At 32.5% G+C, this 23,244-nt stretch overlaps 1 protein-coding gene across 1 annotated transcript; it reads right to left on the reverse strand.

Moving 5' to 3' along the window:
• Positions 1–2,378: 2,378 nt before the first annotated feature.
• On the reverse strand, positions 2,379–7,762 carry LOC112013885 (uncharacterized). The gene is made up of 5 exons (XM_024046263.2): positions 7,228–7,762; positions 5,569–5,605; positions 5,221–5,457; positions 5,068–5,115; positions 2,379–3,121 (listed from the first exon to the last, which is right to left on the reverse strand). Exons 1-5 carry the CDS (start codon positions 7,527–7,529, stop codon positions 2,630–2,632), a joined length of 1,116 nt encoding a protein of 371 aa, XP_023902031.2. The 5' UTR covers positions 7,530–7,762; the 3' UTR covers positions 2,379–2,629.
• Between the last annotated feature and the right edge of the window lie 15,482 nt (positions 7,763–23,244).

Here is a 23,244-nt window from a genome sequence, read left to right on the forward strand (position 1 = left end):
CTCTACTACTCTAAAATTCCCTAATTTAGAGGAACTAAAAATGAGGGATGTGGATGATAATTTAAATGGAGAGTAACATAAGAAATTCAAGATTTTTCGAGCCTTTTTAAGTCATCCAGGAGAGTTCAAGATAAACAGTTCGCATTTTAGGGGAGATGAAATGTCCTATTCCAAAGTAGATGGGAGGTAAGTGCAGTAATTGAAAAGTTTAGAAGAGGCTAATGCAATTTTTCCTATCTATATCTATAAAATATTTAAAAGTCGAAACATTGCTTTTAATATTTTTTTGCTCCTATAGTCCTATTGAGCCACGTTATCAACTGCATCACCATTTTTTTTGTTATTGATTTGTTCCTCTAATTTTTTAATAATATTAAATATATTAACCAATTGACTTAACACTTTCATCTTGGACAATTTTTTTAATAATATTTTGGATGGTTTTAACTTTACATTTAATTTGCATTTATACATTCATCTACTTTAATTTAGAAAGAGTTCTTTTTACACCTTTCTTTTTCTTGGTTACTCTTTCTTCAATCCATTCAGTCTAGTTCGGTCTAGTTTAGTTTACCTGGTTCAATTCAGTCCACTTAAGGTCCATTTCAATCCATTCGCCTAGGTAATCGGTCAATTTCAATCTAAATTATTTCATTTTAGTCCATTTGGTCCAAATCAGTTCACCTCGGTCAATTTGGTTTACTTTGGTACACTTCGGTCTAATTCTGTCTACTTTTGGTTCATTTTGGTGCACTTTTTTAAGAATAGGATAAGATACATTTAGGTTGAGAGTACTTGTAAGGGTGGCAAAAAGAAAGACCCAAGCCCACTAAGAACAATGGTGCCATGTCCTACAAATCTTGCTCCAACAATAAATTTTTAAGAGAGTGGGTCATAAACCGAAGTGCAATATAAAGATAGGTCCAAGTCTAAGACTATTGAATCCAAAATAACAAGTAAACGAATGCAGGACAACAATTGAGGATAATACCCTCCTCAGGTGAGTCTGAGGATAAATCTTTTATTAATAACTTAAGCTCAAATTCCCTTACAAGGTTCTCCTTAGTTTTCTCCCTAGTTTTCTCTTTCTTGGAAAATTTTCATTCCCTTTTTCTGGGGGTTCCCTTTCTTTTATAGTTCCTTTCCTGGCATCCCAACCCTTCACCTATACGTTTTAGGTGATCTTTAAGGATACTTGTCCCATTAAGACCCTTCTAGAGGTAGTAGAGATAGTTGCTAGCTATGGATCATTTCCTCATTAATGTGGCTGATTAGGTTGGTGCAGAGTATTGAATGCGAAGGTGGAAGGTGTCTTCTTTAGGAAACTTCCTCCCACCATCCTTGCAGGTCTCGTCCTCTCTTGTTGATGTCCTTTTCCTTATCCTTGGGCTTCAATAAGGTGTCAATCATCCCTTCGCTCTCTTGTTCTTCTTGGGTGGGTGGAGTCCCTTTTGCCTATTTTTCTTTATTTAGATTGGACACCTTTGCCTTCGAATTAGGTTCCTCGATCTTTGGCTCCCTCAGAGTACCTATTCTAAATCGGAATTTATTAAAAAATATAGATAACAAAAGTAATATTATTATTTTAATTGTTTTGTTTAATGATTTGTGGTATTATTATTGTTATTATTTTCCTTTTTCCCCTTAGCTAATATTAGTAGTTTAGTTTTTGAATAAATTATACAACTTTAGTGTTTTTATAAGATATAATTTGAATTTGAAGACCAACTGAGGTTATTATTATTATTATTTTATAAAGGGTTAAGAAATTTGAAGATTTATGACACTAAATAAATAAAAGGAGGGAGATTATAAGTTTTGCTTTTAGTTTCTTTTTAAGTTCTACTGATGTTAAGCACATAAAAAAAGTTCTCTTTTGATAATAATACTAGTATTAAGTATTAACCAAGATACTAAATATGTTATTGGGGATATGTTTCAAACGGAGGGAGATAATAGAAAAGAGAGAACTTCACCTCTTCTCTCCCTGCCTTTCCCACTATATCTTCCCCCATCTAAATATTGGGTTTTGTTAGACTTCTATTAAGCTTCCTGAGAAATTTTTTTATTATTTTATTTATCCATATTATAAAATTCACAGAACTTAAACTTTGTGGTGACCTTAAATTCTATTTTTAGCAGTCAACAGACCAAAGCGAGTAATAATATCCATAATCTTTTTGTCATTTGTGATATTAAGGTTCTTAGAGTTCAAACTCAAAATCCTTGGTAGACTAGCTTTCTTCAAAGTCTTTTGCTACATTTGTCATGACATGTACCCAGTGTCCCAGTCTTGGACATTCGTCTCTAAATTGTATAGAATGAAAAGAAGCATTCTATTACAATGAAGATGCTATCACTTTAGAAACATGATAATATAAATAAACCTCAAGCCTCATTTTCTTTCAATGATAAAAAATAAAGAGGTTAGAGTTCTTTCATTGACAATCAAGGATAACGATCCCAACATTTCTCACTCTACAATCCATAACACAACCAATGGAAATTCAAAATAAAAATCCTGAAACCATAATGAAACACAAAATAATTTCCTCATCTTTCCTTTGTTGCTTTTTTTGGCCCCTTCCCCAAGAACAAATTCAGTGCACAAATTTTACAAATAATAGGTCTACCCAGCTCGAATCCTATCCAACCAGTCAACACTCTTTCGTGCCTTTTGTAGCTGTTGATCAATGCTTCTCCTAGATTTCTCATGGTATTCCACACTTCTCCGTGACCTTTCCATTTGGTCATATGAGATTCCTAACTTATCTAACTTGTCAATGTTATGAAACTTGTAGTCATGAATTTTCAGTTTTTCAGACCTATCTATGCTCTTCCTAGGTGTTTCTCTCCAGTCAGAACTCTTCCTAGGAGCCTCAAAAAAATCAGTACTCCGTCTGGACTTCTCCAATCGGTCTGTGCTGCTCCTTGAACCATTCCTACGTGAAGGTGACTTTTCCACTGACAATATGAACTTCTTTAGATGCCTAAGATATTCTGGATAAAGTTCCAAATCACAGTGGTTTCCTCCTTTGAGCCACAAAGGTTCATACTTCTCCTGACACATTTGCCAAAGCTGCTTGCCATGAGAACAGTCGACAACTTCATCAGCAGTTCCCTGAATGACAAGGGTAAGATACTGAATCAGATAATTTAATACTTAATTCAGAGATTGTGCTAAGTATAACTAGAAATAACTAGAGAGAATGCGCATGTGTAGTGCAAGATTGACTCATCCCATGACCATGGACCAAGACAAACATTGTCAAGAACAGCAGCTGCTAGAACTCCATATAGCAGTGCCACAAAAACAAAAACAAAAACAAGAAAAACTTAAATTTATTTTTTAACTTCTGATCAACGATACTCTCCCAGATTTATATTTGTATTTTATGTGCCATAGTTGACCAAGACCTCAACTTTATGGGGGTGTCTTTGTTCCACACATAGCATATAAGAAAATATTGTTTAAACCTCAAATTACCTTGAGGAACTTAAATAAAAAGATTTGGAAACGTTCTTTAATAGAAGGTGTACATGCAAGTAACATTTAAAACCATAAATGTCTGATGAGCAACTTAATTCACCTGTTTGTTAATTTGATGAACAACTCAAATGTAAAAAGGTACTTGGATCACAACACGTTGGTGTTTGCCACAAATGACGAAAGATCTTCTTTTAGCTCTATTTAAAACTATATCCTCTATTAGGCCAATGATCTCTAGCTCAAATTGCACCTCCAACCCCCCCCCCCACTCTCTCTCTCTCTCTCTCTCTCTAAAAAGGGGATGGAGAGTGAGGTCGTGGGTTCAAAATTCCTTGGGTGTGCACATGTAACTTGCCAATTAAAAATTAAAAAAAAAAAAAAAAAAAAACCCTCATATCTTCTATGAAATCACAAACCACCATGTCTTCTTCCATTGCTAATTTTCTAGCCTTCCTCTTTCCATAGATGCCTTCTACAACAACAACAACAAACAAAACCTTAGTCCCAAATTTTTGGGGTTGGCTATGAATACTCGACAGATTAGTTAGGGTTGGTTATGTGTATTCTTTTCCTCTATTATACTCTATCTAAAATCATAGTCTCTATTACTCCCTTAATTGACATGTCCTTAGATGCCTCCTACTTAATATAAATTTAACCTCTTTGCTAGTATACGCTTTAAGTCTTTGTTGACAAATTATCTCCTGTCATAATTGTCACTACCTCAACCTCTTTTCTAGTATACACCAGCCTATTTCTTAATTGCCAGGCATTCAACTACTCTAAACTTCTAATTAGTCTCTTACTATTGGATAAGGCAGAATGCAGATATTAGATTAGAAACTACACAGCATCCCATACCATAAAATTTTCACTCCTCTTGAATTGAAGCTAGTTGATGCCGTGAGAAACAATATAAACCAAATTAAAAAGGTGATAGGAACATATTTTATGAATAATGGTAACTAGGTTCATAACTGCCCAGGTTTATGCTCCATTTCTACTTTATTCACCTCAACAAAGCCCTATTTTAATTACTGGAGGTCAACTGCACATTCCATAATAATCTTGCTGCAACAGATTCCTGCTAATCCTTACTGTAGACGTAAACCTTTATCTCTTATCTCTAGTCTTTAGGTGCCTTACATAAATAACAGTTTCAGCCATTGCTCTTACTTGCATGTGATACATGAGCGTCTGGTATTCAACCACCATCTCTGGCTTCTTACAGAAGCACATATTCTATCCTTTCTTCTTTTGCCACTCAATCTTCAACATTTCCATTTTCAGGAAATTACCTGAGTCTCCAAATTTTCTATCATACTTATTTTGACATTATTTTCTGCGACAATTTGATTCTAAAGTTTTTATAAGACTAAATGGTATCATTTTATTTCTAGTATAAGCCCAACTACCCCCAAGAATGACTACATGAGTTGTTACAATTGCATGATACTGCATTAATGTAGTCAACTAAAGAAACAATAAATAGAAGCAGCATGTAACCAAAATTAGATAACGGTAACACTCCTATGTTACACTATTGGCAAACAAGATATTAAATTCTGGACACTTACGTGAATTACCAGTACAGGACACTTTACCAAAGGAATTTTGTCAATGTTCTGCACAAAAACAAAGTAAATTAATATTCAGACACAGAACAAACACAATATTTTTGGATTTAACAATCTTTGACAGTGTTATAGATCAATAAACAAGAATTCGACCTTATAGATGTCAAACCAGTATGTGCGCTTCACAGGATACATGACTCTTAAGCCTGATAGAATAGGGCTATGAAGAACAACAGCTCTTAGTTTAGGCAAACGAGCAGCAAGATCCAAAGTAGGGCCACTTCCAACAGATTGGCCATACAGAATTATGTCTCCCTGCTTAGTACCATAGTTCTCTTCTAGACACTTGTATGCTGCCTCAATGTCTGCATAAGTATTTTGCTCACTTGGCTGCAGAAAGGTTCACATATGAGATTCAGAGTGCTTTTGTGTAGCATTTTTTAATTGTAGAACTATAAAAGGAAATTCATATTGCCTTTTTTTTTTTAATACTGTGGTTACCTTTCCTGATGACTGCCCGTAGCCAGAGTAGTCATACCTGCATAAATTTAATAAGGTGATTGAGAGTACATTCAATACATGAGGCTCAAGTGGAAAGTCAGTTGCCTCTTATCTAGATAATTCTACAATAAGAGAGCCCTCATATAATAAAAATGGGCACTGTAATCTACGGCTTAATGCTGCCAAGTAATATCTTGTGGTGTTCAGCCTTAGAACAAAGGCTCACGCATATGACAAGCAAATATAATCTTCAATAAATAATAATCATAATTCTTATTGAAACAGGAAACATTTTTCTAAAGTATAGGCAAGTGAAGCTCCTTTTAGGCTTGTTTTTGCTACTTTGCTTCCATATGTAAAAAAGTTTTCTTTGCCACATAACCAAAAGAGATTCTTTTCTTCTGCTTCCAACAAAAATCCTTTTTTTCTTTATTCTTTTTTTTTTTTTTGTTTGGGGGAGGGGGGTGGTGTGGGGTGAGTTCAGGATGGTGCAGGTAAAAGAATCCTACTCAAAAGGGGAAAAAAGTAGTAAATTCATTCTAAATTACTAATTAGTGCACAAATGCACACGAGTAAGTATTTAGAAGCTAAATTTTTGTGCAATCAATGTCACAGATAAAATAAGCGGCACGGTTGGTGAAATATAACACATTCTGATCCCACATGGTGCTTAAGTTTAATTACTAAAACAAAAATAAATAAATTAATTAAATTTGAATGGGCAAAACTTGATTTTGTAATTTATCATTAAAATAAATTAATGTACTAGTCCTAACCATGCATTGATGCATTCACCAACATTTATTTAAATCCATCGATAAAACATTTTTCTTTTCTCATTACACCTGGACCAAAAAGTCAGCCACAAATAGAAATTAATGTACTGGTCTCAACCATGCATAGGTGCATTCACCAACTTCTTTAAATTCATATAACACTTAATTTTTGTCCCACTAAAACCCTGGACCAAAAGTAGACCAGAAAAGCAAATCGTTGTACTAGTCTCAACCATGCAGATGCATTCACCAGCCAATTTGGTAACTGTTGTGGAATCGGTGATTAAGTTTAACAGGGTAATAGAAATTCATATGATTCTCACTACCAATGTCGATTTAATTGGGTGAAGAATGAAAACAACCTAAAAATAACATTAGATGTGTAAGAATCCAAATCTATACAGATAACAAATGAACAAAATCTATACGTGTGTGCATTCTTTTTTCCCATCTGATGCAAGATTCGGACCTAAGAACCAACCCAACCTAGCCACCCTGCATCCCAATCTACTTGAATTCCTTATTTCATCTAATCTTGGTGCACCTCAAACTCAATACTAAAAAAATGCTATCGCCCTCTTTCATTTAGTAAACAACTCTGCTTAATCAAAATTCACTCATAAAATTACATTATTCAACAAGTGTTTCTGCACAAGCGAAAGGTTGGAGCTTTGTGCAGTGAGTATCTACAACCCCAATAAGGCACTCCCACTATCTCCCATTACTTTTACCCAAAGAAACTTCAAATTCCCACATAAACACAAAAAAGGGTATCTAAAAGTCATCTTAGTTTCACCAATTCACACACAAAAACATGACCAAATTTCACATGTATGAAAAAAATCTTCCAAAATGGACAAAAGGGTAGAGAGAGAAGAGGTACCCAAAGAGATTGACACGCAAATGGACGCTGAGTTCGACGAAAAGCTCGTACATTTGGCCAATATCAGCTGCATTTCCATGAGAGTAAAGGAGGGTAGAGGTGGCCATGGGGTGCCGAATATAAACGGCAACAATCTCAGTGCCACGACGCGTTGGAAGCCTCAGAACCTCGATGTTTTCACGGCGAGGGAAACAGTCCAAGACCAAAAGGCCAGTGGCATTATCTGTAATTAGCTTGTAGAAAGGTGGGTTTGGAGGAAAGAAAGCAAATTTTGCAGCCATTGATGAAGTCATCCCACCCATTATTCTCTCTCTCTCTGTGTCACTGACTGAATCAAGTACTGTAAACTGTGTTTTGTTTTTGGTTATAAGATGAGAGAATAAGAGAGAGAGTTCTCAGAAGGAAATTGACATTCCTTGGAATTTTGTCAAGTTTTCTTGTGCTTGGTGTTTGCACAGTGAAAAGAGACAAGAAGAGTCAATGAGAAGTGTGCGTGAGAGAGATTTGTGGGGAAAGTGTATGGGAGCTCTCTCTCTCTCCCCTATTCTTTAGTTTTTTTTTTTTTGAGAAACAATCATATACAATGTACCCACTTGGTCTCATGTAGTTGTCCATTACACTATGAACATGCTCCACGTGTTATATCACTTTCCATTTCCTTTTTCTTTTTTTTTCTTTCCCTCCCTAATTTGTTGAACTAAAGATGAATAATGAATGATTGAATATCACTGCTAATATAAATTTTTACTATATATGAGTTATAAAGTTGTTTTAGATTGTTATCTAGATGGACCACTTATGATATTTTATCGTCTCCATTTATAACTTATCACCCTAGTGTTTGAGAAAAAATTATGACCATAGACTTATTGAAAAAAAAAAAAAAAAAAAAAAAGCTATACATGGTCTACTTTTTAGAATTGAAGCAGGACAAATTGGGATGATGTCATTTTAATGAGAACTTTTTATATGCGTTTAAGGTATGAGACATCTCTCTTGCTGAATTTTAATGCTAATTATGCAATTTTCTCAAAACATTTTTCACAATAAAAGGTTGGTTGTGAGTGGTGGTAAAAAGTTGTGGGTTTGCCACTACTTATAATCGACCATTTTAATAATTTTGAAAATTTTGTGTAAATAGTATTCACAGTATTGTTTTGCCATCATTGAAGTAACTTTTCTAGAAAATAAAAAGATGCGACTTTAGTATAAATGACATAAAGATGAAAAAGGAAAAGATAGGGACTATGGTAAGACTTAAAGAGTGTCAAGAGAAAGATGAGTGTTCTTAGATAGGTTAGCAGAACGTCCCTTAAAAAATAAAAATAAAAAGAAAAAAGAAAAACAGAACATGTAACAAAAAAAAAAAAAAAAATAGAACTATGTATAAAAAATTAAATAATATATACACACACTCGAAGCAAAAAAATAGTCAAAACCTGTTCCCATTCCATTCTTCTTCAAGATTAGGAAAATCTATACAGAATGGAGCAGGATAGGAAGATATGAAATAGTGTTAATTTCATTTTTTTTTCATGTGTCTTTAATGTATTTTAGTTATGAGCTAACTCGAGTAGATTTCTTGCATTCATGCCCCACTATATTTTTGTTTTATTATTTTTGGCTATAACTAAAATACAAATAAATGGAAGAATCCTCCCTTTTTTTTTTTAAGACTTGGACATATTTGGATGTTGTTAACTCAAAAAAGTTCACTATTATAGGGACACCATTAATTTATAACGCCTGTGACAGTTTTATTACAGAAAGTTATGTTAAATTTATATCCTTAAGTAGTAGTAAGTAGTAATGCGATTTTTATCTTGTAAGTTGTAACTGAGTACATGGTACCTTATCATTAAAATTCTAAATAACATGACATTATATACCTTCAAAAATGTGTCTATTTGGTTCAAAACTTAATTTAATTAAATTCGTGGAACTTTTGTCTTTTTATATTTGCAAACCAGAAAATAGAAAATAACAATCAACAAGAGAAGATAAAAATATATGGATGAATTCCTTTTGGGGCCTTTTCTTATATAATATTTTTTGAAAACTAATAAATAAAAATTCCATATAATTATTTTATGGAATTGAATAGGGGAAAAGTTTACCTCCAAATCAGTTTAAAGGAATCTTCCTCTAACCCACTACGTGGCGGTTGAAAAATTCATCCATATATACTTTTTAGTTTTTAGTCACATGCATGACTTTTTTATTTTTTATTTTTTATTTTTAAAAACGTAATGAATCACATGTCCTTTTTAATAAGTCTTGTAAACTTGTTTAAATAATACACCTTAATAATCATATAAATTGTCATGTAGTGGATTAGAGAAAAATTCCTGCAAACTAATTTGGAGGAAATATTTGTCAATTGAATAGAGTGATCTTAGAGGAGAGAGCTAGAGAGAGACAAAGAGTTTTTTTTTTTTTTTGGGTGAATAATCAAGTCGAACTGACTTTTATTGAAAAAACTAAAGCAGATCACGAATTACAAAAGGAAGGACATCAAGCGGAACCTCTTTCAAGCCACATGTGAAAATATCCTACAAAGTTTTCCTTTTTTGCTAAAACATGAGCAACAATATTGCCCTTGAGTTTAATACGAGTGCCTTTAGCTCTTCCAAAAGGCTGACATACTTTGCAGCCTTTAATTACCTCACCATACTTAGCTAGAATTTCTTCTGCACAGCAGCTGATTAATAATGGTTTGAGCATCACTCTCAAAAATGGCTACATGAATTCCAATCTCTGCTGCGAATGGAAATTTTAATTGTTCTATGGAAGTTATATATTTTGAATAAAAATTTTAATGTGTAGTTGAAAGTTATTTTTAAAAATATTAAAAATATAGGGAAAAATGCTCATACACCTCTTGAACTTTGGATTAGTGGCTAAGACATCTCTTAAACTTTTTTATTGACCAATTTACTCCTTAAACTATACACACATGCCAAATTAATACCCTCATTAGTTTCGCATTAAAACACTAATAGAATAATAGCATATGAGAAGCACGTAAACTTTAAAAACTAACTAAATCACACAATAGAAAGAAAAGAGAGAGGAGAGAACTAGTTTGACTAGTAGAGAGGAGAGAGAGGCGGTAGAACCAAAGCCACTGTGGAGCGGTACCGAGTTCTTCATCCAACCATTGTCTCGCTGTTTGTATCTTTAGCCCCCCCCCCCCTTTTTTTCTCTAATGCAAGTATTGTTCTTTTTCTATCGTGTGATTTAGTTAGTTTTTAAAATTCACGTGCCCTTATTTCGTTTGTATTTTAACGTGAAACTAACTGGGTTATTGATTTGGCAGGTGTGTATAGTTTTGGGAGTAAGTTGGCCAATAAAAAAGTTCAAGGGTATCTTGGCTTTAGGGACATATGAGCATTTTTCCTATATATATATATATATATATAAAGAGCAAGAAAAATTCATTTATAAAGGTACTAACTACTAAGAAAGAGATTATAGTTCATTTTTAATGTGGTGTGGGGTTTTATAAAATCAAAATTAATTTGGGTCCATATTTTGTTAATTGTCTGAAATAGACAGACCTCGAAAATAATCAATACTATATATGGCTATACGCTAGTGTCTTTAAAAGTTAAAGGTCTGTATGGTTAGCTGAAAAAAAGTGGAGTTTTTTGTTTTTATTTTTAGTTTTTAGTGGGACCCACCATAAAAAAATTTGTACTCAATTTTCATTTTCAGTATCCTAAAAGTTAGATTCAAATACAAAAAATGAAAACACTTTTTCAATATTTTCATTTTCATAGAAAATGAATACAGTGGCAATTTCGTAAATATTGTGAAAATGTAAAGGGCCCCACCTGATTGATGTGAGTGTGTATAAGTGAAAAAAGTAATTTAAAAAAAAATAGACAACAATACCAAACCATGTATGATGAATTTTATATCCAAGTTATGCATTCAAAATAATTTACCAAACACCCTTAAATGTAAAAATATGTCATTTTTTCTATATTCAATTTTAGAATTTGAATACAGAAAAGAGAAAATGAAAAGTGAATACACCACTTTTTAAAACCAAACAAGACCTAAGGATTTTAGGCAATAAAGAAATCATGCAGGAATATTGTTCTGCTAATAAGTCTAAGGAGACAAATTTTTTTACCATACAATAGGAATTGCTTTTACAGGTAGATAGTGAAAAGGGGGAAGAGTTTTCCAAATCACAAACATAAAAAAACATAAATGATATTTATGGTGTAAGTGATGAGCCCATATAAAAAAGTAATATTGCTCCAAATTTATTTATTACCTCAATAATTGTGAAAAACTACTATTTAAAAAAAAAAGAAAAAAAAGAAAAGAAAAAAAGAAACTTAACATTACTCTACCTTGTATGATACTTCTAGTCACTTGGTTTTTACAAGTTATCCCATTTTGTTATTTGTGTGTTTTTATAACTTGAAAACGTAATTTTAATTCACGTTTTCAATTATAAATCACAGTCTAGGTGAACACACTTTGTAAAATAAGTTTTTTCTTGTTTCCAATCGAAGCACTTTTGGCAGTGCCTCTTGGACTCATGGTTGTGTATTAATTTTTGTTGCTTAAATCTACCAGATCTGATGATGAGTGACACATCTTCTTAAAAAAAAGAAGAAGATCTGAGTGATACAGACATATATTAATAGCTATCACTGTTTAGTGAGTGATCAAAATAGACTAACGACTCTCTGTACGTACCAGAGCTTTAAGCATGTTGAACTAGATTAAACATGAGGTTGAGAAAGATACAACCCATGCACACTTGATTGTGCAATGCCAATCGCGTATAATGAACATCAATGACACATAAATGTGAATGCTTGAATAGATTAGTATCATTTCAACTGAACTGGCACACAGAGTACGGAAGATCTAATTGACTATTCACCTATGTCTTAAAGTTCCATCCAAAGACTTTTCCACTCCTGCAGACACAGATAGAAAAAGATAAAAACTGTTCCACACTTAAATGGTATTTTTAACTCACATGATATTTATGAGCTCGAAATTTTTTGTCAGCGTCTTATAACTATTCTTATGAGATTTTTTTTTTTTTTTTTTGTAATAAGTTAGTGCGTGTGGTATAGATGAACTGTATACTGTAATAATCAGATACTTAAAAGAGGTAAAATATACACGCTCTTGCAATGGTAGCCTATGATAAATTGAGGAGTGTAGTGTCCTTTTCCTTTTACTGCTGAACTAGAGACATTAGTAGCTAAGGACATCAATGGCTTATATTATTGTAGACTTGTTGCTGCCAGTATGGCATCTGTTTCTGTTTAGCTTTTCCTTTTGTTATTAATAATATCCCCTTTTAACCCCAAAAAAAAAAAAAAAAAAATTGGATACAAGAAGCAAGGAGAGAAGGAAAAGAGGATGAGGAAGAAGAGAGAGGAGGAAAATGAAATTCTTTGTTTGGTTGAGGTAGAAAAGGAAGGAAGGGAGGAATCTACCTTTCATTCGGACCCTATCAATTTTTTCCCCTTCCAAATTAGGAGGAAATGGACAGGAGTATTTTGATGAAAAAATTTGAGGTAAAAAAAAAAAACTTTTAAAAATGAATTATAAATTAAAAAAAAAAATCTAAAAACTACAAAACCAAACAACTACTTTTATACATTATCATTTACAATTGACTGCTTTCCTCGTGAATAATTGGGTAAATATACCAGTCTGTTTAAGTGTTGTGGGATCACTACAATTTTTCCTTCATTTCTAATTTTCTTTCACAAATCATATATACAACCAAAAACCTCATGAGATTTCTCCATTCTTGTTCCTTTCTTCTCCTTTCCCTTTATATTTTTCCTTTCCCTTCTCTCCCCTCCATTTTACCTAACATATATAATATAGATGAGGCATAAAGACACTAATTCAGTGTTTTCTCTTCTTCCCATAAATAGGGAAATCCATTTCCTTTTGATTTGGAGGCAAATTTAAAAAAAAAAAAAAAAAAAAAAAAAACAAAACATAACATGTTGTTATTTTCATCATGAGCCCAACAAGATTTAAAACTGAGAAAACAAGAAGTTAAGATCCTTTAATAACAATTCTCCAATTTTCACATTAAGAAGAACCTAGATTCGACTCCTATTCCCTTATTTGTTTATTAAAAAAAATCCCTTAGAAAATAAGTAAAAAAAAGTTCCCAAATACGTCCTTAAACATTTTTTCATGGTCAATAACATAAAGATAGCATGTCAATTGTTGAGAGTTTGTAATTTAAAAAACATTAAGAGTTCAAATCTCGTATCTCCTAATTATTGAATTCTTAAAAGGAACCAAAAAAAAAAAAAAAAAATACACACACCCACAAAAATTAAGATGCTTCACTACCAAGGTCCCTAATTGAATGACTGTCTCTTACCCTGGGACACTTTTAGGTTCCAATTTTCTTGAATTTATAGGCTCTTGTAATTTGTAACTTTCTGCACATCTAGTACGCTTCTTGTGTACTGGAGGTGAACTTTTTTCAATAAAGAATTTACTAAAGAAAACAAAAAAGAACACAAATATAGTATAAATTGTGTGTTTTAAAAAAAATGTATACTTTCTCTTTATAGTAATTCAACCGTTACCTATATTTGGTTCAAAGACAAATTCTTATATATTCAGCAAAAAAAAAAAAAAAAGACAAATTCTTATTTATAGCTTTTTTACTTTTTTTCAGATGAAATTCATATTTATATTTGGTTGTACTCCAAGGTATACTACTTTCTCTTCATAGTGTTTCACCCGTTACTATAGCATTAACACTACTTGTACTTTATTATATATGTTTAGAATTTGTTGTATAAAAATGTTTATTTTCAAAGCGATATTGACAAAATAAATAATTTAGTTGATTTAATAATTTCTTTATGAGGTAAAGATTAAAGAAGGGGATTTAAAAAAAGAAAAAGAAAAAAGAAAGAGAGTTAATTATCAATATTAATAAATAATTAAAGGATTTTCCATCTTTTTATATTTTTTTTTTCCTGTAAGGACACATATCAAATTCAAGTTTTAGAGAAAATTACATTTTAAACTCTAAAATCTAAGGGACGTAACAAATTGACTCTATAATTTCAAAAGTAATAAATTGAACTCTAAAGTTTAAAAAAGTAACAAATTAAACTTTATAGTTTCAAAATAAACAATTCAAACAATGAGTTTTCGAAAAGCAATAAACTATTAAACCTCAGTCCATTTAAGTGAAATGATATTTTATTTGAGGTTTGTTATTGGTTTAGGGTTTAATTTGTCACTTTTTACAAAATCATGGTATAATTTATTACTTTTAAAACTATAGGACTTAACTTGTTATTTTTTGAACCTCAAGATTTAATTTTTTTTTTTTAATTATAGAATTTAATTTGTACTCCCTTAACACATATAGGGTTAATATGAAAATTTCCCAAAGTTTTATGTAAGAAAGATTAAAATGACCTTTTGTTGCTATTAATTTGAATATTACTCACTTTTTATATTGTAAAAAAGAGTACAACATTCTTTTTAAATAAAGACTTTACAACTACAATATTAACATTATTAAAGATTACAAGAGGTCTCTTCTCAAAAAAAAAAAAAAAAAAGATTTATGAGTACCTGACTACCTACCTAGCTATTGAGTATTTAATTCTTTATTTGATGCTATGGTATTTCTATGAGTGCATTTCAAAAACTACCTGTAAGGACTCAATTTGAATTGAGTGTTGGGTTTTCAGCCCAACAAGCCCAAACAATACATTTATAGAGAGTGGGCTGACAGGCTTAGGTGCTGGCCGTTGATCACCATGCCCAAATTTATTTTTAAAAATGGCTAAGTGTTTTCTTACAAATGAGGAAATGCTCCTCGGCCTGTGGCCGAGGAGGCCTTTCTTTCCCCCTCCCCTCAGAAATAGCTTGCGCTCCTCGGCATGGGCCTTAGGCCTGCTATATGATGGACCGAGGCTATCAGGCCCACGGGCCCCACAATAGCCCCTCAAAACTCTGCTGCACGTTCCCTCGAACGGGGAGGAGGGTTTTGATACATGCGGATCCACTGGACGAATGGCCTCACTTTAGTTTATACTGATGCTGGCGGCTTCTTGACTGCCCGATGCGCGTTTTTAGCGTTTCGAGAATTAATGGGTGCCCACATTAAATTTTTGACGGCACCACGTTTCCCACTTTAAACGGCATGATCTCCTGCCTTTATGAGAAAGCGGTTTCATTTGGGAAAATTAAGGGAGAGTATAAATAGCTAAACATTGTCATTCTTTTTTTTTTCTTTTTTTTTTTTTTCTTTTTTTTACTTTGGTTTTTTTCAATGAAGATTTGATTTGGAACACACACAAAAAATTCTAAAATGCAGGAATAATGTTATAGATATTATAAATTTTACTAAATAAATCTTACAAACTGATGTGTCACTAATAACCAAAAAAAAAAAAAAAAACACCTATTTATTATTCTGTTGAAGTGATGGTCAATTACATTCATTATCACATTGGTTTGTAATTTTTTTTAAAGTAAAATTTAGAATATTTTCATATTACAACATGCATATTTAAGACATGCATACCTTGAGCGGTGAGACTATATATTGTGAGCCCATTCCCATGCCTTCAGGACCACGACACCTTATTAATATTAATGCTAGGTAGGTTTACAATGGTTACCCCCATGAAGCTCCTCTTAGAAATTAGAAAATACAAGAAAACTATATGTTTTTAGACCACTTAAAATATAACTGGATTAACCTAGTTAATAAGTCAAGTTATTACTTAATCCAAATTTCAGATCTAGGTTATCACAATCAAACAATCATATCATGTATAGCAGCGGAAAAGTAAATAACACAAAGATATGATCACCAAGGAGAACCAAATCGGTAAAAAACCTAGGGAAGATTTAACCTAACTATTTTCAAGTTAAACTTGAATTTACTATAGAAAGAATCGAAGTTTTACAATAGAATTTAGACCACTAATATTCTATTGCTACATACCAGTAGAAACTTACTGACACGACCATGTGCAAGTTCCGAGACCACGGACTTCTTCTTTCTTGGATTCTCCAGCAAGTACAAGCACTCCCGCTTGTGTATCTTTAAGCTCTTATGGCAGCAATTGAATGATCATCAAGTTCTTGAAGAAATCTCCTCCTTGATAATCCTAAACTTGTGTAAAGGAAAGCTCCTCTCAGATCTCACAAGATATTCACACAAACAGCAATATAAACAACCTCTAAAACGTGGCTAGGATTTGCCTTATATACCTAGGGCAAAACATAAAACCCTAAATGTTTTAAATGAAATAGGGCTGAGTTGGAATTCTGTAGAAAAACACATTCTGCTCAATTTTTGATTGATCGAGCCTAAGCTTCGATCAATCGAGCCAGGTCGAAATGCATAGTAACTTCTGCATCAGCTCGATTTCAACTTTACATAAAAGATACAACTTTGAGCAAGTCTAAACGATACTAAACAACCTGTTTTGATTAGGGTTTGCCAAGATTACACATTAGAGTTTTAAATACATATATTCCTAAATCTTTAGAACCTAACAAAAACTAATATAAATTTTATTACAAAACACTTACAATACGCTAATAAATGTGATTAATGTCACTTCAAGATAATAAATGAGTGTTCGATTTTTTTTTTCTTGTTAGTGACATATCAATTTGTAAGACACATATAGTAAAATTTATAGTATCTCTAATATCACTCTGACCAAGTCATTGAGCCTTGCTATTGAAGCATACAATGTTTTGGAGCATTACTGCTTGAGCCTTTCGGCCCTTTTCACCTTCTAGGCTTAGTAGTATCTGAATCTCTCATTTTTTTTCCTCACATTCTCAGGCTTAGTAGTACTGTATTAGTATCTCTGTATCTCTCATTTTTCTCTCACATTCCCAGGCTTAGTAGTACTGTATTAGTAGGAACCTTTTGTTCATATTTGCTTGTCTTCTTTTCTGCTTCTTAAAGCTTCTGCTCTGGCTTCCTAATGCACCTACCGAGTACAATTAATTTAATGATCAAGCAGAGTTGATAAGTAGACCTGGTAGCTAGCTTTTTGAATAGGCAGCCGATGAATGGGTTTTGAGTAATGGCATATGAGTACTGAAAAGAAACACAGTAATGGGTGATAGATCAGAATTTAAAAAGCGGCTGTACCAAGCCATCAATTTGAATGAGTGACGTACTTTTCTATCATTCAGATAAGATTCAACTAAGGCATGAATATTAATTTGTAAAGACACTAACACAAATCTATACAGGTTAAGAAATTTGTAGTTCAACTAGCATCTTTTGGTGTTTCTAACGAAAACTATACAAGGGTGTGCAGTCTATCAAATTATTAAAACAAAATCTATGCAAGGGTGTGCAGTCTCAAAGGAAGCCAGTATGGTCATCCTCAGCAGAAAGTATGAATCATAATTTCTTGAGATTGATGAATTAAGGAAATGCAATGAACCCCCCTTGCCTGCCTGAAGAATAGAACAAATTATAAGAGTGAGAAACCGACATGGATTGTATCATGGAATTCAAACAAACAAAACACTAGCACATCCACTTCAATTGTATCGAAGTCCAGCTTTTGCACCTAGTACAGCTGAGTGAAATAGCTTGCAAGCTTTAGTACTAAAAGCTTAGGATGAAGGGCATACTTATGAGATAGATCTTCTGGCCAAGAATGTGTTTGGATTAATTAGTTTTTTTGGTTAGTTTGTAAGTTTACTTGCTTATGAATAGCTTTTATATGAAGTCTCTTTTTTTTTAATTAACTTTCAACAAATAAGTAAATTATAAGTTGTTCAACAATTAAAAAGCTAATCCAAATACACTTTAATAAATGAAATTAGATTTACCGATAAATATTAGAATACGAATCTTCAACGCCTCAAAAAGTGGTTATAAAAATTGATCTCTCCGTTTGAAAGATATATGGTCCTTATGGCTTATAAATGGTCACTCATTCAACTAACTAATAGGTGTCTTTCCACCTACTTCTCTAGCTTTTCAAAGAGTGAAAAATTCAAACCCAACTTCTTTTTTCCTTTTTTTCCTTTTTCACTTCCCAAATTGTTTTAGATTAAATTATTTGAGCTGCTCTCATGAGAAATAAAGGAGAAAAGAAGTGGTATTTCATGTAGATAAGATGTTGTTGTTGTTGTTGTTGTTGTTGTTTTTTTTTTTTTTTTTTTTTTTTTTTTTTATTTTTTTTATTTTATTTTATTTTATTTTATTTTATTTTTTTTTATTTATTTATTTTTTTTTATGGGGTGTAGATAAGATGTTAAACAGAAAGAACACAAATGGACTATATTAACGAAAATTGAATTCAACACATCAGCCATGAATTCTTGGTGAAACTTGTAATTTGTATGGCCTATGGATGCAGCTTGTTCAAGCATTCTGCTCTCTGGCCATTACTGAATTTGAAATTGGAAAATTTACTTAATTTAATCATGATATCGAAAGATATTAGATACAAACATCTTAAAAATTACAATTTAGGGAAACAAATTTTTTAGAAACCCAAGACAAAGTCCTCAGATCTCCATAAATTTTCAAGAATCTTAAGTATACACCCTAAACTCTTCTAAGAACTTTTAATATTATGAATTGTTTATTGACTTTTGAGGACTGGTGGTATTTCTATCAGACTACCTATGATTCTATACACAGAAAAACTGTACAGTGTTTCAAGACACAAGAAGATACAGGAAATGTTGAAAGTGATAAATTTCCAGCTATATATCCCAAGTTTAAGTTGTTAAACATTTACCAATTATTTTAACACTCCCTCGCATATATGCATTTAGAATCGATCTTAATAAGAAATTAAAACCCAATATATGAGATTTTAAAATTTTTAATATGAGATAGAGTAGAGATAAGGATTCAATAACCTTGATACCATAGTAAGTATGCCAATTTCTTATCTTTTAACATGAGTTATTGCGCTCAGGGTACTCACATCATAAGGTTTATAATAGAAAGCCAAATTTACATATTTTTTTGTCCAAAAATGACCCACATTAAATAAGCTAAAATTGTGTAAATATGCATTATTGCTATAGTAATTGTATGAATTTATTTCTATAAAAAAAATTGTGTAAATTTATACTGACATTATTTATTTTATATTTAGTTTTTTATTCTATTTTTTCGTATCCTAAGGATGAAGAAAGAAAGAGTTGATGGTTATTGTTGTATTTGAAAAAAGAGAAATAATTAAATAATATTGATATTTTAATTATAAAATGTAGTGTAAAATAAATAAGTTAATACGAAGTATTTTGAAAAATGAATATATAAAATAGAAAATATAGATTATTACGTTAAAACACACATAAATTTTTACACAAGTTAAGGGAGAGGCTCTAATATTCAATAACACATACGGGCTGTTCATTCTCATCAATTAGTACCGAAAAAGTCTTATTGAAAAATGAATTGTTGGAAGGGTTTTACCCATCATTATTATCTTTCATGAATACTTAGATATATAGTCCATGAATATGATTATCCCATCTTATTAATTGGGGACCAGTAGTGTACCACTTGCAATCAGCATTATCTTCCCTACCTACTAAAAAGCCTATAATGAAAAATGAATTGCTGGAAGGGTTATTCATATTTTGATTCATATACAATTTCTTTTGATTCTTTTCAAAATTCTCAGGTGATCCGAACTCCCAAGGACCCAACTGCCCTAGCACTACCTTTTAATTAACAAACCTCGAAAAGACACTACACCAAGATCAGTGTGCTGTTATAAATTATATGTCACTCGAGAGTAGTATTGTTAGTTCCATGCACACGTACTAGAATAACTACAGATAATGGATCTATTGCTCTTGGAGGCAGCATTCACTGCGGTTAGAACCAAATTTGATTCCCTTCCATTTCTTGTTCTCCTCTACCCCTTTTTCCCTTCTTTGAATGTTAAAACGCGAGCAGTGCTGCTTCACACTCAGATCAATTAAATCTTTATTTTATAGCATTCAACATCTTCACAGACCTGTTTTTAGAGCTGTCATACGTAGGAAGTTGAATTGTGATCTTCCCAACAATCTTTTCCTCACGACAACGCTTTTACAGTTCGAACTCATGATTTTGACTTTGATCAATACCAGTTGTTGGTCCCCCCAACAAACTTGCCTTAATGCGCTTCGTTATCTTATTTGCTGTGAGTTATATTTGTTTAAAAAAATGAGACAAAAAGTATAACTTATTTAAGCAAATAAACTTAATAAGAAAAGTTAATTGATTGATTTTTAAGTAAGTTGATTTACCTTCTTTCTTTTTTTTCTTTTTCTTTTTTTTTCTTTTTTCTTACCTCTAAACAAATAAACTAAAACTTAACCAATAAGTATGATCCTAGAAAGTTGTTGCACTTAGGCCACATTCCAACACTTGTGGTTTTCTCATTGCGGTGACTAGCCACCAATTCTTCATCCTTCTATTGTCATTCTTGCTCTCGATCTCCTCAAATGAGTATGGAACAGAAGAGCATCTTGATATAAGGTGTTAAACAGAAAGAACACAAACAAATGGACTATATTAACGAAAATTGATTTCAACACATCAGCCATGAGATTGGAAAATTTACTTAATTTAATTAATCATGATATCAAACGATATTTGATAAGAGAGAAAATAGGGTTTACTAAAGTTAGGACATATGCTGACGGTATAGGCTAAGCCGACGGTCACAAGCTGACGATTGTGGTTACAACCGTTGGCTTCCATTAGTAAATTGGCAGAAATTTGATTAACGTGCAAAATACACATGAAGGCTGACGCCACCAATAAGTTGAAGACAGTAATGCTGAAGGGAATGGGATAAAGTTGATGGCTCTGATGTGAACCTGCCTTGGCCTCCATGCCTGAATATATAAGGAAATGTCTTGCATCCCATGATTGGGATTAATCTCCTACAAGGAAAGGATTCCGTAATGTACGCTCACAGAGATTCCTATAAGGAAAATACTTCTAGCCCAAGGAAAAGATGTCAACTCTCTATTATTATAAAAGCCTCAATACCCTAACAAACCGAGGAATGCATAATTAACCCCTCTCTAGCGCTCTAGAGTTGTAAGAAGTTCTAACTTGACGTTCGGAGGGTATTTGGCCGGCACCACATCGGTGCTCTCTGTTAAGTCTTCTCTTTTTGTTGTGCAGATAACGTTTCGAGTGTGTGAGCATTGTGTGGCTCATTGGTGATATTTTCCGCATCATCAATATTAATTAGATACAAACATCTTAAGAAATTAATATTATTATAATTTAGGGTAACAAAATCCTAATATCTCCATAAATTTTGAAGAATCTTAAGTACAAATCCTAAACACTTCTAAAAACATTTAACTAATGCCCTTTCTATCAAACTACCTATGATTCTTGTGGGGGGAAAAGTCCAACCATAAGTTGTGGGCCTAAAGCCCAATGTGAAGGTTATTATATGTCCGAAGAGTCTAAAATTGTCGAGGGATACTTCGCGTGGAAGAAGGATACATGGGGACGAAGAAACTCCGTCCGAAGAGATCATCAGTGTTCCGAAAAGATCATTATCCTCGGGTGAAAAGATTCTGGGTCATATAAATATCTGGAGGGTTCGAATGAGCTTACTAGTGACTTCAGCAGTTTAGATAAGCTCTGGACACGCTTGAAGACAAGGAATGAAGAAATATCTAAGAGGAAAAGCTGCCACCACCGTATTAAATGCATTACAGCAACTTTTTTGGCCGTATTTATGTGGAGAAGACCCCTGAACAGTATAACTTCAGTTACCGCCACTCACAAAAAGCTGAGAGAGATACATGACATGACATACACTCAAGTAGGGAACTAGATGGAGAACAAGTGGACGATGGGGATGATGAAGGAGGTTGCTATATAAAGAAGAAGGGCTCCTAATAGAAGGAGAGGTCTGATGGTAACCCTAAGAATTGTAATCCGTACTCAATTTATCACAAATCTCTTCGGACTTGAACTTACTTGATTTTTATGTGTAATTTCATGCTGGTTTATGCTGGGACATTGTGATCAACCGTTATAAGCTCCACAGTCAACATAGCTCTATCATCCATACTCTACAAATTTATTATTTTTGGGCTTGGGTCACAAATCCTAACCCTACAATTCTATACATAGAAAAACAGTTTTTCAAAACACAGTAAGATACATGAAATGTTAAAAGTGATAAATTTCCAACTATCCCAAGTTTATTTAAACACTCCCTCGCATATATACATTTAGGGTCCATTTGGTTGGAGGGGTGAAAAAGTGGGAGAATAGAAAATGGTAAGAGGATGGAAAAGTGGGAGGATATAAAATATTTTATTTTCTCTCCTTTTTGTTTGGTTGAGGGTGGAAAAGTGGAGGGATGGAAAAAATGAGTTTGAATAAATTTACTCATATATCCATATCAAAGAATGATGCCCAATTAAAACAAAAAAGTGACAAATAACCACACAAAAAAGAGCAATAACCCAAATTTATCTTAAAAATATAAATCATGTCCCAAAAAAATTCACATCTAGTAAAAAAAAAAAATGTATATATATATATCACGCCCAAGCCCTGGAAAATCAAAAGAAAAAAAAAATTAGAAAAAAAGAAAAGAAAAAAGAGGCAACGTTCATGCCTAAGAAAAAATAAAGTGGCAACTAGCAACGTGATTGCCCAAAAAAAAGAAAAGCAAAGCAAAATAAAGGGGCAACGTTGTTGCCAAAAAAAAAAAAAAAACCTTGAAGAAGTTCACATACACATGGGCATTTTTGTTAATCAAGAAAAAAATTCATTTCTATTTAGTTTTCTTTCCATTTTAGAGAGAAAACATTTTGGTGAGGCTGGGAAAAAAACATGTGAGCCCAACCATTTATTTTCTTTTCTCTCTACCCAACTAAACAGACTCCAAAAAAGTTTCCTTCCTATTTTCTCTCAAAAGTTTTCCATTCACCCTCTTTCACTTTCAAACAAAGTAAAGCTCATTATTTGAGATTATTAACTTTTTA

Source organism: Quercus suber, unplaced genomic scaffold, assembly GCF_002906115.3.
Source record: "Quercus suber isolate HL8 unplaced genomic scaffold, Cork oak 2.0 scaffold_67, whole genome shotgun sequence".
Lineage (NCBI taxonomy): Eukaryota > Viridiplantae > Streptophyta > Magnoliopsida > Fagales > Fagaceae > Quercus > Quercus suber.

Bases quoted from the DNA above. Each gene is read 5' to 3' on its own strand.
- LOC112013885 (XM_024046263.2), bottom strand. From the start codon at position 7,529: ATGGGTGGGATGACTTCATCAATGGCTGCAAAATTTGCTTTCTTTCCT. The intron at 5,458-5,568 runs GTAACCACAGTA...ACCTTTCTGCAG, and splicing joins ACGGGCAGTCATCAGGAAAG to CCAAGTGAGCAAAATACTTA. The intron at 5,116-5,220 runs GTCGAATTCTTG...GTTTTTGTGCAG, and splicing joins ACTGGTTTGACATCTATAAG to AACATTGACAAAATTCCTTT.